Source organism: Carassius auratus, chromosome 22, assembly GCF_003368295.1.
Source record: "Carassius auratus strain Wakin chromosome 22, ASM336829v1, whole genome shotgun sequence".
Classification (NCBI taxonomy): Eukaryota; Metazoa; Chordata; class Actinopteri; order Cypriniformes; family Cyprinidae; genus Carassius; species Carassius auratus.
In genome coordinates, this window is record NC_039264.1 from 22,096,529 (window position 1) to 22,111,261 (window position 14,733).

The following is a 14,733-nucleotide window of genomic DNA, read 5'->3' on the forward strand; positions in this document are numbered from 1 at the left end:
GCGCCGGAGAGAATATGCTAGTCTCGTGAGAACCAAGTTTTGGCTTATATCAAAATCATTTAGAAGATGTGGAAAGCTTTGAACAGAAAAGAAAGCAGGCACAAGATGTGTTTGCAAGAAACATTCTCAGTCATAGATTTTATAAAATCTGCAATGCTTAGTAGCAATATACAAAAGGTGTCATGCAAATCATACTATTTACAAAGACATGCTTGTGAGTCTTAAAAGTGAGGTAATAATCTACCAAAAATTGAATTGAATTGAAGCACTGATGTGGAAATGTGAGACCTAATTTCATGAAGTAAATAGAAAAGCTGCCATATTTGCCTTTTTACTCTTAAAATTCACTTTCCCTGAAACACTAATGTGATTGTACGTGATGCAATCTGCATTTGTACTCTTCACAGTTCAGTGATTTCTTTCTCAAACAATTCAACGCAATGCTAAGAAAAATCAAGGCTAAAATGAACCGAGATGAATTCGTAAATGTAAAGTGTCATTTTTTTGCTGTTTTCATACTAACGGTCCACCATTTTGCCATCTGTTTGAGAGTAGTATGTGTTGAGAGAGTTTTTAAAGGAGCAGTTTGCTGATTTGGCTTGGTTATTAGTGTTTTAGCAGAATTTGCACCCAGGAAAGTGGTTTGACACATTTTCGATCGTCATTCACATAAAATTGATTACTTTAAGGCAAAAAAAAGAAAAAACTAATTAGGTTTATGCTCATTCTTTAAGGAGTGATTTAACATAAGATCTTTTTGCTACATTGTTCAAAAACAATGGAAATATTCACAAGTTTGTGATCTGGCCGAAGTGTTTTCTTGGGGTCCCACGTCAAACTGCCCCTTTAATGTTAAGACAAGCAGTAGTGCTCTGGCCCCATCTGTAGATCAGAAGAGGTATCACCAGGGCCTGCTCTCTGGGTAACTGGGCAGGCTGGGGCTGGTTTCAGAGATGGTGTTGAATCCAGCTTGCCTCACAGGGGCGCTTTTCCACACCCCAGTGCTCCATTCTTCCTGAGCCAGCTGAAAACTGCCTCCTCCACCGCGATACAGTCGATGAACCTTTTAGGAAACAAAACTGTTGTCACTTTCATTTTGGTTTAAGGGTTTACTCATTAAGGGTGGGGTGTGTGTATATATATGCGCAAATCATACCTTGATAAGAATGAACACCATTAGAACTGTATCTATGGTAAAGAGCAGAGTACAGATGAGCATGAATATAGCCGAGACTACATTTGTGCCGAAAAACATCACTGTGGCAATCCAACCACTGTAAAAAGAGAAAAAATATGGTGAGTTAACATCAATGGAAGCAACTGATATTCCCACTCAAAGATTGAAATCATTGAATCAGTTAAGCTCAATCAACAAGATTATGAATTAAGACTATGAATCCAATGATTGGTGATAAGAGATAGAAGTGATGAATCACCTAACCATAAGCTCTTTAACATGGCACACTATACTTGCGACAATTTGGAAAGATACGGTCGCTTTCTAATGTGGTTAACTGTAACTGTATTGGACAAAAGGTCTAAAGTTAACTTACACAGTGACTTAGCTTTCATTGTTCAGGAAACCTAAACCTGATGGTAACCCACTCACTTCAAATAGGCTATGGACAATACAGTGGCATGCGAAAGTTTTGGAACCCCTTGCAGAATCTGTGAAAATGTGAATAATTTTCAAAAAATAAGAGAGATCATACTAAATGCATGTTTTTTTTTTTTTTTTTTTTTTTTTGAGTACTGTCCTAAGTAAGATATTGTACATAAAACATGTTTGCATATAGTCCACAAAAAAAAAAAAAAAATTGCTGAAATGATTAAAATAACCCCATTCAAAAGTTTGGGAACCCTTGGTTCTTAATACTGTGTGCTGTTACCTGGATGATCCACGACTGTCTTTGTTTTGTGATGTTTGTGCATGAGTCCCTTGTTTGTTCTGAACAGTTAAACTGAGAACTGTTCTTCAGAAAAATCTTTAAGGTCCTGCAGATTCTTCAGTTTCCCAGCATCTTTGCATTTTTGAACCCTTTCCAGCAGTGACTGTATGATTTTGAGATCCTTTTTTTTTTTTGTTTTGTTTTTTTGTTTTTTACACTTGAGGACAATTGAGGGACTCAAACACAACTATTAAAAAAGGTTCAAACGTTCACTGATGCTCCAGAAGGAAACAAGATGCATTAAGAGCTGGGGGTGAAAACTTTTGGAATTTGAAGATCAAGGTAAATTGTACTTAATTTGTGTTCTGGGAAACATACAAGTATCTTCTGTTGCTTACGAAGGGCAGAACTAAATGGAAAAATATTATATTTCCACAAAATAAGAAAAATTTGGAAACCTTCAATTGTGTTCAAAAGTTTTCACCCCCCAGCTCTTAATGCATCTTGTTTCCTTCTGGAGCATCAGTGAACATTTGAACCTTTTTAATAGTTGTGTTTGAGTCCCTCAGTTGTCCTCAGTGTAAAAAGATGTATTTCAAAATCATATAGTCACTGCTGGAAAGGGTTCAAATATGCGAAAGAAACTAGGAAACTGAAGAATCTGTAGGACCTTAAAGATTTTTCTGAAGAACAGTTCTCAGTTTAACGGTTCAGAACAAACAAGGGACTCATGCACAACCATCACAAAACAGAAAGACAGTCGAGGATCATCAGGTAACAGCACACAGTATTAAGAACCAAGGTGTGGCGAGTGGGGCGGGGCAGAGGGACGTGAGAACAAGGAGTGAGGCCGGCGGAATGATTGGGAAATCAGCGACACCTGCGCCCCACCGCCGGTCTCGAGTCCCACGTAGGAGATGGAAGGATATAAAACTGGAGCGACGATAGTGAAGACGAGAGAGGACCAGGCCTGGGCCTTATTTTATGTTTTGGTTTTTATTTGAGCGCACCAGTCGTCCGTGAGGGGCTGGTGCGCTGTTTTGTGTTTATTTTGAATTAAAGTCTTTGTTTGATTGTCCGCCGGTTCCCGCCTCCTTCTCCCGGATGAATAGGAAGTGTATATTATTACAGTGGTGCCGAAACCCGGGAGAAGGAGGGACGCGCTGCTGAAGATCCCTCGCCGCTGTGGTGAATCCGCGGTGCCATCGAGCAGGCGAGGAGTGTGCCGCCATGGACGCTCGAGGCGGTGGGCTGGAGCGAGTTGCCGGGGACGGGCGAGAGGGAGCGGAGGAGTCGGCGCCGTTCACCAGGGGGCCAGAGCCTGCTGCCATCCGCCTGAATGGGGAGGAGCAGGGAACGGGGGACTCCTGCCGGCTGCCCAAAACCGGAGGAGCCGTCGCCGTCCACTGGGCAGCGGAGGAGTGTCGTGCCGTCCGCCGAGGGCTGTCCAGTGCCAACGCCAGGCACCACGGAGGAGATCACCCAGCTGGTGGAGGGCCGAGCAGCAGTGCGTCTGGGAACCGGAATTTTTTTTTTTTCTCTCTCGTCTCTGTCGCTCCTCCTTCCATCTCCTTTTCTCTCGCCTCGTCTGTCCTACCCCCAGGTTCCCGCAGGTCTCCGTGAGCGGTTTTTGAAGGGGTTATTTTTATAATTTCAGCAATTTTTTGTGTTGTGAACTAAATGTAAACATCTTTTATGTACAATATCTTACTCAGGACAGTACTAAATAAAAAAAAAATAACATGCATTTAGTATGATCTCTCTTATTTTGTTAAAATATTTAAATTTTCACAGATTCTACAAGGGTTTCCCAAACTTTCGCATGCCACTGGTATGTGGCAAATCACTTGTTCTAGTCTCAAATTCAAGGCGACGGACCAAAATCTAGTCACCATACAGTAACCTTAAAAATAAATTTAAGAAATTGTGCGCTGATAAGTTTTACGGTAAAAACAGCACAAATTGTTAAATAAGGACAATCTAATCTATCTTCTTCCATGCCTGTATGAATTTCTTCTGTTGAGCACAGAAGAAGATATTTTGAAGAATGTTGATAACCAAGTGGTTGACGGTAGCCACTGACTTCCATAGTATTTTTTTTCATACTATGGAAATCAATGGCTAACGGTAACTGTTAAGACAGAATTTTAATTTTTGACCGAACTGTAACATCCAAATAAAAAAAAATTAAGACAAAGTATTCTCTTAGCTTTGTAAAATTATGGTTGAACCACTGATGTCACAATTTTTTTCAATGTACCTACAACGTCAGAAAGCTCTGAGATTTCATCAAAAACATCTTAATTTGTGTTCTGAAGATGAACGAAGGTCTTAGTGCTTTAGAACAACACGTGGATGAGTAATTAAAGGGATAGTTCACCCAAAAATCTAAATTATGTCATTATTGACTCACCTCATATGTCGTTCCAAACCTGTAAGACCTCCGTTCATCGTCGGAACACAGTTTAAGATATTTTAGAGTTAGAGTTTGTTGAAGCATCGAAAATACATTTTGGTCCAAAAATAACGACTTTATTCAGCATTGTCTTCTCTTCCGTGTCTGTTGACGTATGACGCTGCTGACATGTTATCTTTGTTATTGGGTGCACCAGAAAACACGTCAGCTGCACTGTGAACGCGCTCACAACAGACACGGAAGAGAAGACAATGCTGAATAAAGTTGTAGTTTTTGCTATTTTTGGACCAAAATGTATTTTCGATGCTTCAAAAAATTCTAACTGACCCTCTGATGTCACATGGACTAGTTTGATGGTGTTTTTCTTACCTTTCTGTACATGGACAGTATACCGTACACACAGTTTCATTGGAGGGACTGAGAGCTCTCGGACTAAACTTAAATATCTTAAACTGTGTTCCAAAGATTAATGGAGGTCTCACAGGTTTGGAACGACATGAGGGTGAGTTATTAATGACAGAATTTTCATTTTTGGGTGAACTATCTCTTCAAATACTGAATATCCTAACAATGAAATGTTACTCACCAAGCACCCCAACCTGATATTCCAAGACTCTGGATGAAGGCAAGAACACATTGCAAAAAGAAAATGAAGAAGAATGCCATGAAGTTGAAGGAACTATCAGCCCTAAAAAAGACAAAACCAGTTAAATCGAAGTGAAAACCTCAGCATCATTTGTCCTTTCCCAAAATGGTCTCCTTACCGAAATGCTTTATAGAGTGGCCTGAACCAGCAGGTGTAGCTACATGGGCTGAAAAGCAGCAGCCAGAGGAGCGCAAACCCAAAGTTGATCGCTTCACCCCCACCGGCCCTCCAAGCAATGCAGGCCACCACATTGACACACAGTGTGATACAGTACACTGAAAAACAGAAAAGTCAGTCAGTAGATGCTTCAGTCAAACTTTGGAAATCTGAAATCGAACTATTCACAGTAAAGATTAGGCTACATTTCTTTACTCACACATCCAAAGATTGTAAACACGACGCACAAGCTGCTGGTGGGGTTGTGGAATTTCCTCAGCCACGTTCTGGTAAAAACATGGCTTTATGCGAAAAAACTTTGGCAGAGGGGGGAAGTTGTTTGCTCGATCTGTCAGGCAGAAATGGAAATGATTCATTTTAATCAAAGCAATAACAGGATTCCGAAAAGTATGAACTATTGTCTTCAACACAGAATATTTTTTTCTTTTAATATCTCACAATTCAGAACTTTTTTCCTTAGAACTGTGAGATATAAACGAAATTGTGAGATAACAACATGGAACTGTGAGATATAAACATGGAACTGTGAGATATAAACATGGAACTGTGAGATATAAACATGGAACTGCGAGATATAAACATGGAATTGTGAGATAAAAACATGGAACTGAGAGATATAAACATGGAATTGTGTGATAAAAACATGGAATTGTGAGATAAAAACATGGAACTGAGAGATATAAACATGGAATTGCAAGATATAAACATGGAATTGCGAGAAATTCTAAGAGAAACATGGGAAACACAATTCTAAAAAAGAAAAGTTGTGGTTTAACTCGCAATTGCAAGAAAAAGTCCCAGTTACTTTTTCATTTTGTATTTTGTGGCAAAAACAGAAAAAAATTATTGTGAGATGTAAATTCAGAATTCAAGGAAAAAAGTCAGAATTGCAAGATAAAAACTCAGAATTGGAATACATGCGCGTATATTTATTAAAACTTTATACTTTTTTTTTTTTAATTCCATGGCATAAACAGTCTTCCATTAAAAAAAAAATGAAAACAGTGACATTCATTTACCCACCTGTCATTCTCAATTTTGAGAAAAATGTTTCTTGTGCTAGTGAACTTTTCCCTCTCTGGACTGATGATTTGAAGTTTCCAGTGCTAAAAGAAAAACAACAAATCATAAAAACAGGCAAAAATTCTTAATAATAATAATAATCAGCCTTGTGATCATATTTAGCAAAATTATACATAACTGTTGAACACTGCAAGCCACATGTGAAAAGAAAAGTTGTCTTTAAATAACATAAATGCTAATTTTGTATTTAATATATCTATATTATCGATATTTCACAGTATTAGTGGCATTTGAAAACATAGTACAGGCCAACAGCTAACCACGTCCAACACAACTGAAGAGCGATAGCCAAACTATACAATCAGAAATACTATTTCATATGCTTAAGAGAAAAACAACTGCTTTAATAATACAATAAAAGCTCAGGTTTATATTCTTAATCATACGATACCTGTGAACCGTTAAATAGATTAATGTGGATGCGACTGCAATCCGCATTGAATCCAGGCGGCAAGGAAGTCGACCGGAAGTTGAAGTCGGCCGTGTGCCGCCATCTTGTAGCAGAACTTCACTTGCTACCATCCCATTGACTCCCATTCATTTTGACGTCACTTTGAAAACGAATAACTTTACATCTGAAGCGTTTAAAGACTCCATTTGTCCATTATTTATTTCTAAAGATACACGACAATGTATAATGGGCTCCATTACCTTCTATGTTACATTATGGCCCCGTAGAAACAGTTTTTGTAAAAATAGGCTAACGATTGCGTCATAACCACTCGACTCGCACAGTAGAGAAATTACCGTACAGACAGGAGGAGAAGCTCGCAGGCAATTAACTTAATATGGCGTACTGGCATTACATTTTAAAATACTATACAAAATAATTAATCAGAATACTTACTCCTGCTCACTCACGACAAAGAACTCCCCGCTCAAGCTCGCCGTCTCTGCAAGATTAACGATGGCAGTTTGCATGCACAGCTACTAGAAGATTTACATCTGTCAGACAGGTTGCTGACGTCATCAAGCTTAGTTTGAGTCGGAAGTGATAAAAAATGCTAAAAATGGGCTTCACTTGTCTCAATTGAGTTCCAATGGGGTCGCTGTGTCCATTTCTTTTACTGTCTATGATTTCGTTGTGTTCCAAAGTTTGGTGAACTCTGACCTGCGAATTCGCATCACGTGAAGATGTGGAACCAGTAGAAGATCGATAAGTCACTGCGTGACCTCTGTACAGAAATTCAAAAATGAAGGAAGCAATATAACTTTAGCTTTAGCCAGCGTATTTTATATAATACATATTTAAAAGATTATACAAATAAAATAAAAAAGAAGCTGCATAGTTCGTAGTGTCAGTGGAAACAGGAACAGATGGTACATTTGAATGAGGACGTTTTATATTGTTTTATTGCTTAGGGCGTATATATTTATATAGAGAGAGATACAGAGAGTGCAATATAATAAGACGCTTTCGACGCCGTCGCAAAAGACACGCACATATTCCATGTTGTGATAACTGTGGAGAGACCGTTTCATCTGGCTCCCGCCCATTGGCATCGGCGTCCGAAATAATTTCGCACGTTTAAAGTCTAGTGTGACCGCCCCTTTAAACGTTACAACTCTGAGTGAACCGCTTCAGACGCTCAGTGCGTGCGGCAGGGAACTGAACGACTCATTCAAACTGAATTCATGAAGCAATTCACTCGTTTGCCAACTGGTTTGATAAAGCCTTTGAACAGAATTGACTCAACAGAATGATTCATTCGCGAATGGGCATCGCTCAGTGTCCAGAGAAAAGTAGACAGCGCGTTTGGAATAAACTGAAGCATTTATAACATTTATTGCATTAAGATAAAGTAACGAGAGGAGCGTCGCCCACAGTAACGAAGTAAAAGAACAGATTATTCCCCAAAAATTTACTCAAGTAAGAGTAAAAGTACCCATCTTTAAATCTACTCCAAAAAGTATTAGTTACCCCAAAAATTACTCAAGTAAATGTAACGAAGTAAATGTAACTCGTTACTACCCACATATGACGTTTCCCAAACTAGCAGCAAGGTGTAGCGCAGCTTACCTTTGTCCAGATTACTGTAATACTGTTTGCAGGTTTTATGATCTGCAACTCCTGAACATATCCATTTGTGAACTGCACATGAGACTCCAATGACTTGTAGCTTCGGGACTGTTCTGAAGTGTAGGCGCTCATAAAACAAACAATATAGCCGAGGATATCTGTAATGCAAAAGTGCGGCAGCAAGTAATCGTCGGTGGTGCACGAGACTGACTCCAGCTCCTTATTCGCCAGCTCCCTATTCGCCGAACGATCCGTTCCACCTTAAAAATGTCGAGAAGGGTATAACTGCAGGGTATAATAGGGGCGGGAACTCCAAAACGGGGTGGGAGCTCCAAAATGGGGCGTGGCTTTCTCTCATTGACACGCATGCACAATTTTTCCCCCAATCCACTTCAGTGCAAACTCCGCCCCACAACTGATTCTGAAGTTTTTATTGGTTATATGTCAGTTAAAGTGTTTCCTAAACTATGCAACAACAAATGCTAACCCCTAAACCTACCCCACACCTTACCTTAACCAGTGAAATTGACTGAATGGGGGGATTGGCGCTGAATAGTGTGGTAAAGAAACACACTAATACGATTTTGCGATATGAGACTCACTGCTCAATGGCACCATTTTAGTTACACCAAGCATACCCCCTCCTAGCCTGTGAATTCCGTGTCCCACGACGGCCCCGTTGCTTGGAATAAAGCGATAGAGTCAAATGTTTCTCCTCTGCTGGGACGGCTCCTGAGTGATTCCCGTTTACATCATGAAGCAGAGGTTCAAACTTGGGTCCAATCACCACTGGCCACAAGCTTTGGCCTCTGCTCTCGTGGAGAATATTTATTTATATAGCATATTTTATTTTAGATGAACTAGAAACAATGTTTAATTTATAAAGTTGTATTTTGAAATGTAAGTCAGTAATTGGCTGAAGCCACAGCCAATGGTGAAAGTCTTTGCGAAAGGAGACCCCGCCCCACTTTGGAGGTTCTGCCCAATTTTGGAGTTCACGCCTCTTTATGGAGATCTCCGGTCTGCAGTTATCCCAGACAGCAAGCAGTTTCGGCCCAGGTCTGGCCCACATCTGGCCCACATGGATTTCATGCGGGCCAGATGTGGGACGGATCTGGGCCAACACTATGTTGCTGTCTCGGTATCCACTTGAAAATGTCGGGCGGTTGTTAATCCTTCCCCCTCAGTGCTATTGGTTGTATTTTTTTAAAGGAACAGTTGCACAAAAATGGCATGCTTCAGACAGCAGTTAACAATGAACGTTAAAAATGTATTGTATGTTTCAATAAATGATGCACGTGACTGATTCAGGCAGAGTTCTTTGTTTCAAAGTTTCTCAAAAAAAGGAGCATGTAGAGGGCAAGATTAATTCACTCTCTAACGAAATCCTGCATTAAAACATTTTCTGATGTTTTATTATGGAAATATGACCCAGAGAAAATGTCCTCCAAAACATCTGTATATCCCGAAAAAGCATATTGGGCATGTCATCATTTTCTTGTTTCAAAGGTTCTCAAAAAAAGGAGCATGCTTCATGGCATGCTTCAGACAGCAGTTAACAATGAATAGTAAAAATATTCTATCATTAAACACGATAGAAAAAGGGCGAAACACCAAAGTTTCACGCGCGCTCGCCCACTTACAGTCTTCAAACTACACGAGCGCTGTCTTGCTCTCTCTCTCTCTCCCTCGTGCATATTAACCAAAATCATTAGACACAGACAAAGTTTCACGTGGAGCATTCGGAGATTATTATTTTTTCCCCATGACAGGCTGCCGGCTCCCACTGTTAAAGTACACATGAAATCAAAATGACTATATTTACTTTGTTCGCCTAAATTGATCGTTTTGTGCTGAACAATTCATCCATGCGAGTCAATCCACACAAAACATTTTTTTGGCTTCATAATCTTTAATTCAAATCTGAAAATGCCCCTCCCCTCTGCATTGGAGGACCTTCACTGATGACGTAGGCTTGAGGAATTGGGCGTCTGCTTAATCCGTAACCACGCCCCTCCAACTTACAGTAGACAGGCTGCCTGTGTGTTTGCGAGCATTGACAGCGCGTGAAAGGAGAGATGGCGAGGAGGTGCATTTTTGGTTGTGGAACTCACGGAACACTTTTCCCTTTCCCTTAAATTCCCTCGTTACGATCCAGATGGATCGATTTTATTACATTTCGAGGAAGGAGGGATAACAGAGTGTTCACGGATGTGCTCGAATCACGCGCGAATACTCCAAAAATAGGACAGAACACGTAATGGGGTTCTTGAAATATCGGTCATTAACAGATAATGCTGTCCCGTCAGTGTACACCGTTGGCACCTCACAAAGTTTGACGACGGTGAGTTGAAATGAACCATGTCTCATGCAATTGAACACACCTACTTATCTAGAGCCAATCAGGTGCTAGTTGGAAAATAAGCCACGCCCACTATTTCTATCATTTATTATTCCGGTTCTCTCGGAAATACGTCACAACACTGGAGAAAAGCCGTTTGCAACTTCCGTTTCACGGGGACTTTAATTTTTATTTATTTATTTTTTTGGAAAAGCACTCTCTGTATTAGCTTAAAGCCCTCAAGTTTACATTGGTTACTGTATTCTTTCAATTGCTCTAAACAAGTATTTTGGGTGACCTTTTTTATTGAATGCTAGACATTAGTTGTTGTTATTTTCATCTGAAAGAAGAACTTTTTTTCAGTGTTCAGTAAGCTTGTTTCAGTAAGCTATGTGTTTTCAAGGCTTCAAGGTTTTATTGAATGCTATCTCTATACAAGTGCAAAGTAATGCATTCTTAGTCAGTCTTTTATTTTGTAATTTTAAGAGCAATAAACATATATTGCAAAGTTAAGGAATTCATGTTTTTTTTTCATTCAGATATGTAAATCAACATGTATAAATTGTTAGTAGTCAATTAATGGGGAGGTAATCGAAATCGAATCGGTCTGGGAAAAATAATCGTTAGATTAATCGATGCATCGAAAAAATAATCGCTAGATTAATCGTTTAAAAAATAATCGTTTATCCCAGCCCTAATTCAAATGTAATCCATAACCAGTCCATAATCACAGAAGATACATTCTTACTATTTTCTTACTACGTTACAGGTCAGTGAATTTTAATTCAAAAGTTTTAACATGAGTTTCAGACTTTAAGTTCTAAGTTCCAATTTAAGTTTTGGATTGTTTAATTTTGTATACCTGTTAAAATGATTTTTTTCAAATCTTAATAATAACTAATGCCTAAAACTTACATACCTTTCATAGAGCTTTCTTCAGTTTGATACAATTTATCCATTTGGCTTATCACAGTTATCTTCATTGTTTTATTCTTAATTGTAATTGTATTCTACATACAGCAATATATACCGAGACAGCAACATAGTGTTGGCCCAGATCCGGCCCACATCTGGCCCGCATGAAATCCATGTGGGCCAGATGTGGGCCAGACCTGGGCCGAAACTGCTTGCTGTCTGGGTACTCTATCTTCTAATATAGCTTTTATTGTTACAGGTTCAAAGTTTGTATATATGTATATGTGTGTGTGTGTGTGTGTGTGTGTGTGTGTGTGTGTGTGTGTTTGTGTGTGTGTGTTCAGATATATGTTCTCTGAGCATTAATGATTTATATATTTTGCATTTTGTTTTTACAGGGAGTTCGATGTATACATTTACTTACTATAACTAGGCAAATTTTAAATTTACAGTCTAAAGGAAAATGTATAAAGGAGTCCTATTACAGGCATGAGTCATTCTGGGGGCTGTTGTGTGCATCTCTTTCTGTGCCAAACACTAAAAATAACAGACGAAAACTTCACCTAATAAATGCAAAACGTATTCAGGTAAACACAATAAAACACATAAACACCAGCTCCCGTTTTAATAACTCTTAATTATGAATGCAATTAAAACTGTTTTAAAACAATTTATAAATACATTTCATCAAAGGGTGATTAAAAATATGATTTGAAATGTTAACATTTTGTCTATTTTACAGGGACAAAAAATTCCTGTAGGAAGCACCACTGAAAATGAGTTTTTTTTTTTTATTATACATTCATTCATTACATGTTCTGTGTGTCTGTTGTTGGTTATTTAAGTTCAATAAATTGCTTAGAAAAAAACAAAGCTATTTTTTATTTAAAATATTTAAAGCTATGTATTTTTATTGACATGCATTTAAGAATTTAGTCAAGTTTTATCCAGTTTACATTTTTATTTTACAAGGGTAAGTCTAGTGAAGTACTAGATGAATTTGAAGATAACACAAAACAAGCAAAGGTAAGTGAACATTGAAAATACAAGTACATTTAATTAAATATCAAATCAAATCCTTCATGATTACATTTGAAAATGATTTTGGATATGGCATGCTATGCTTACATTACAATACAGGGTCCACCATCCACTGGCTCCAGTGATGAAAATGATGAGCAGCTATATTGTGTCTGCAGACGGCCTAATAGCCCAGAAAAGTCTATGGCACAGTGCAGTCAATGCAAAGACTGGTTCCACCCAACATTGGATTTAAGGACATTAAAGATATTGCTGTTATTTCACCCTGGCTCTGTCCAAACTGTGCAACACGAAACACAGTAAAAACAAAACTGAAAAAGACTAAACAGTCATTTATACAAAAAAAAAACAATGATTGCAAACAAACAGGAAGAGACAATGTTGACAAGACAAACAAACAAATGATAATGAAACTCACCGAACAAAACAATGTGATGAGCCTGATCACAATCCCTCCCAATCTCAGTTTACAATAACACTAACAAGAGAGGAGTGGGATATGATAAAACCCAATGTAAGACAAGGGTTTCGGCATCTTAGTCAAGAATGGACAGACATAATTTCTGAAAAAGTAGGTGAAAAAAATGCACTGTGTTTTGTCATTTAAATACAACAGGGCAAGGCCAGAAAATTCTAGAAAGCAGTGGTCAAACTTCTGGCATGGAAAGGCGCATTGCAAGTTCCATGGTTCCATGCATCCTTTCAATTTTACAGATGAATCCTGAGTATCAGTTTCTGTCAGTGTGTCTGGAATAATTGATCATTCGGGTACAGCATTTTTAAGAAGACGCACAAGTAACTTGGAGAGGGAAAACCTCAAACAGATGCTTGGTGAGCACACACCTATGTATTTACACACTAAAAAACTGGTAGCTGCAGATGAAGAAAATCTGCAAAGAAAAACTTGGAAAATAGAATGGATATCAATCCATTCCTGGATTGTCTAAAAATTCAAGAATCGCAGGACTTAGACAAAAAGTTTGAACCTCTGAAACACCAATACCTGCAGTACATAGCAATTTCTCCTTTTATATTACATATGTACACCATTGAACAGCTCCAACTCATAATGTCATCCGATCAGAGCACAGCAACAATTCAGAACTCGTTAACCTGCCTTTCCCGGGATTTCATGTACATGTACAAACATAGCCTCCAACCCCAGCAAGTAGAAACTGATTTCAGTGCAACATACACACATTCCTGCAGAAATGTCTTGAGGTATGTCTGGAAGCAAAACCATGTACATTTACTGTTGTGCATGTATGTGCTGCCCACATGATAAAGTTGTTGAGTAGCAAAATTGCAAAGGCTAAGTGCACCAAAGAAACAAAAGCCTTTTTTCTGCATTCGTTTGCACTAGTGCAAAATGCCACCACACTGGCTGAAATCCAATCTTTGTTGAAAGACATGTGCACAGAATTTACTCAAAGAGATGCTTTGTCCATACTTGATGGTCTGAGGGCACTGCAGACAAAAATACAAAACCAGACTGTCTTTGCTGATGTTGATGCTGATTGCAGTGAAACAACTCTGAAAGACCTAATTCCAGAAACAACTCCAAAGACAATCATTCATGACTCCCCGTTTGCTAAACTATTTGAGCAAACATTACTGGAGGCTCAGAATGGACAAGACACTGAGGCAGCTCAAGTTAATCACTACTACTGTCCAACCTTGATTGACTTTTTAAAGCCATACTAGGCAACATTGCCATTATGGGCTAGCATTATGTTAAAACATCTAGGGAAAACAAGAGATACAAATTCTCAGGTTGAAAACTGGTTCCGAACCACAAAGAGAGCTATTCTCAGAAACAAACTCCACAGACGACCTGGAGATTTTGTACAAATTATGTATAAATTCATATATGGTAGAATGCGTGGTGTGAGTGTTTCTGCATCTCGCCAAAAGAGAGTAATTGAAAATGAAACTGAGACCAGCAACTCTGAACTACCACTGAGCCAGGAGGAGAAATGGAAAAAAAAAAGCTAAATACTACAACCCACCATCAAACATGTCTTGCCTAGAAAGCATTTACATTGCCCCTCCATACTCTGGGAAGGGACAGATAGCGAGAAGAACCATAGCACTAACAAACACGTGTACAATTGACAACCTGCTATATTTTATTTTTCTAGCTATGAAGAACAGTCTTTCACTTTTGAGTGAAATTGAGAACAAGCAGGCCCTTGATAAATGCTT

The 14,733-nt window shown here is 38.8% G+C and overlaps 1 protein-coding gene across 1 annotated transcript; it reads right to left on the reverse strand.

Annotated features, from left to right (window-relative positions):
* Positions 1-515: 515 nt before the first annotated feature.
* LOC113040014 (secretory carrier-associated membrane protein 4-like) lies at positions 516-8,480 on the reverse strand. The gene is made up of 7 exons (XM_026198202.1): positions 8,232-8,480; positions 6,152-6,234; positions 5,328-5,456; positions 5,070-5,226; positions 4,892-4,993; positions 1,157-1,274; positions 516-1,063 (listed from the first exon to the last, which is right to left on the reverse strand). Exons 2-7 carry the CDS (start codon positions 6,156-6,158, stop codon positions 902-904), a joined length of 675 nt encoding a protein of 224 aa, XP_026053987.1. The 5' UTR covers positions 6,159-6,234; positions 8,232-8,480; the 3' UTR covers positions 516-901.
* Between the last annotated feature and the right edge of the window lie 6,253 nt (positions 8,481-14,733).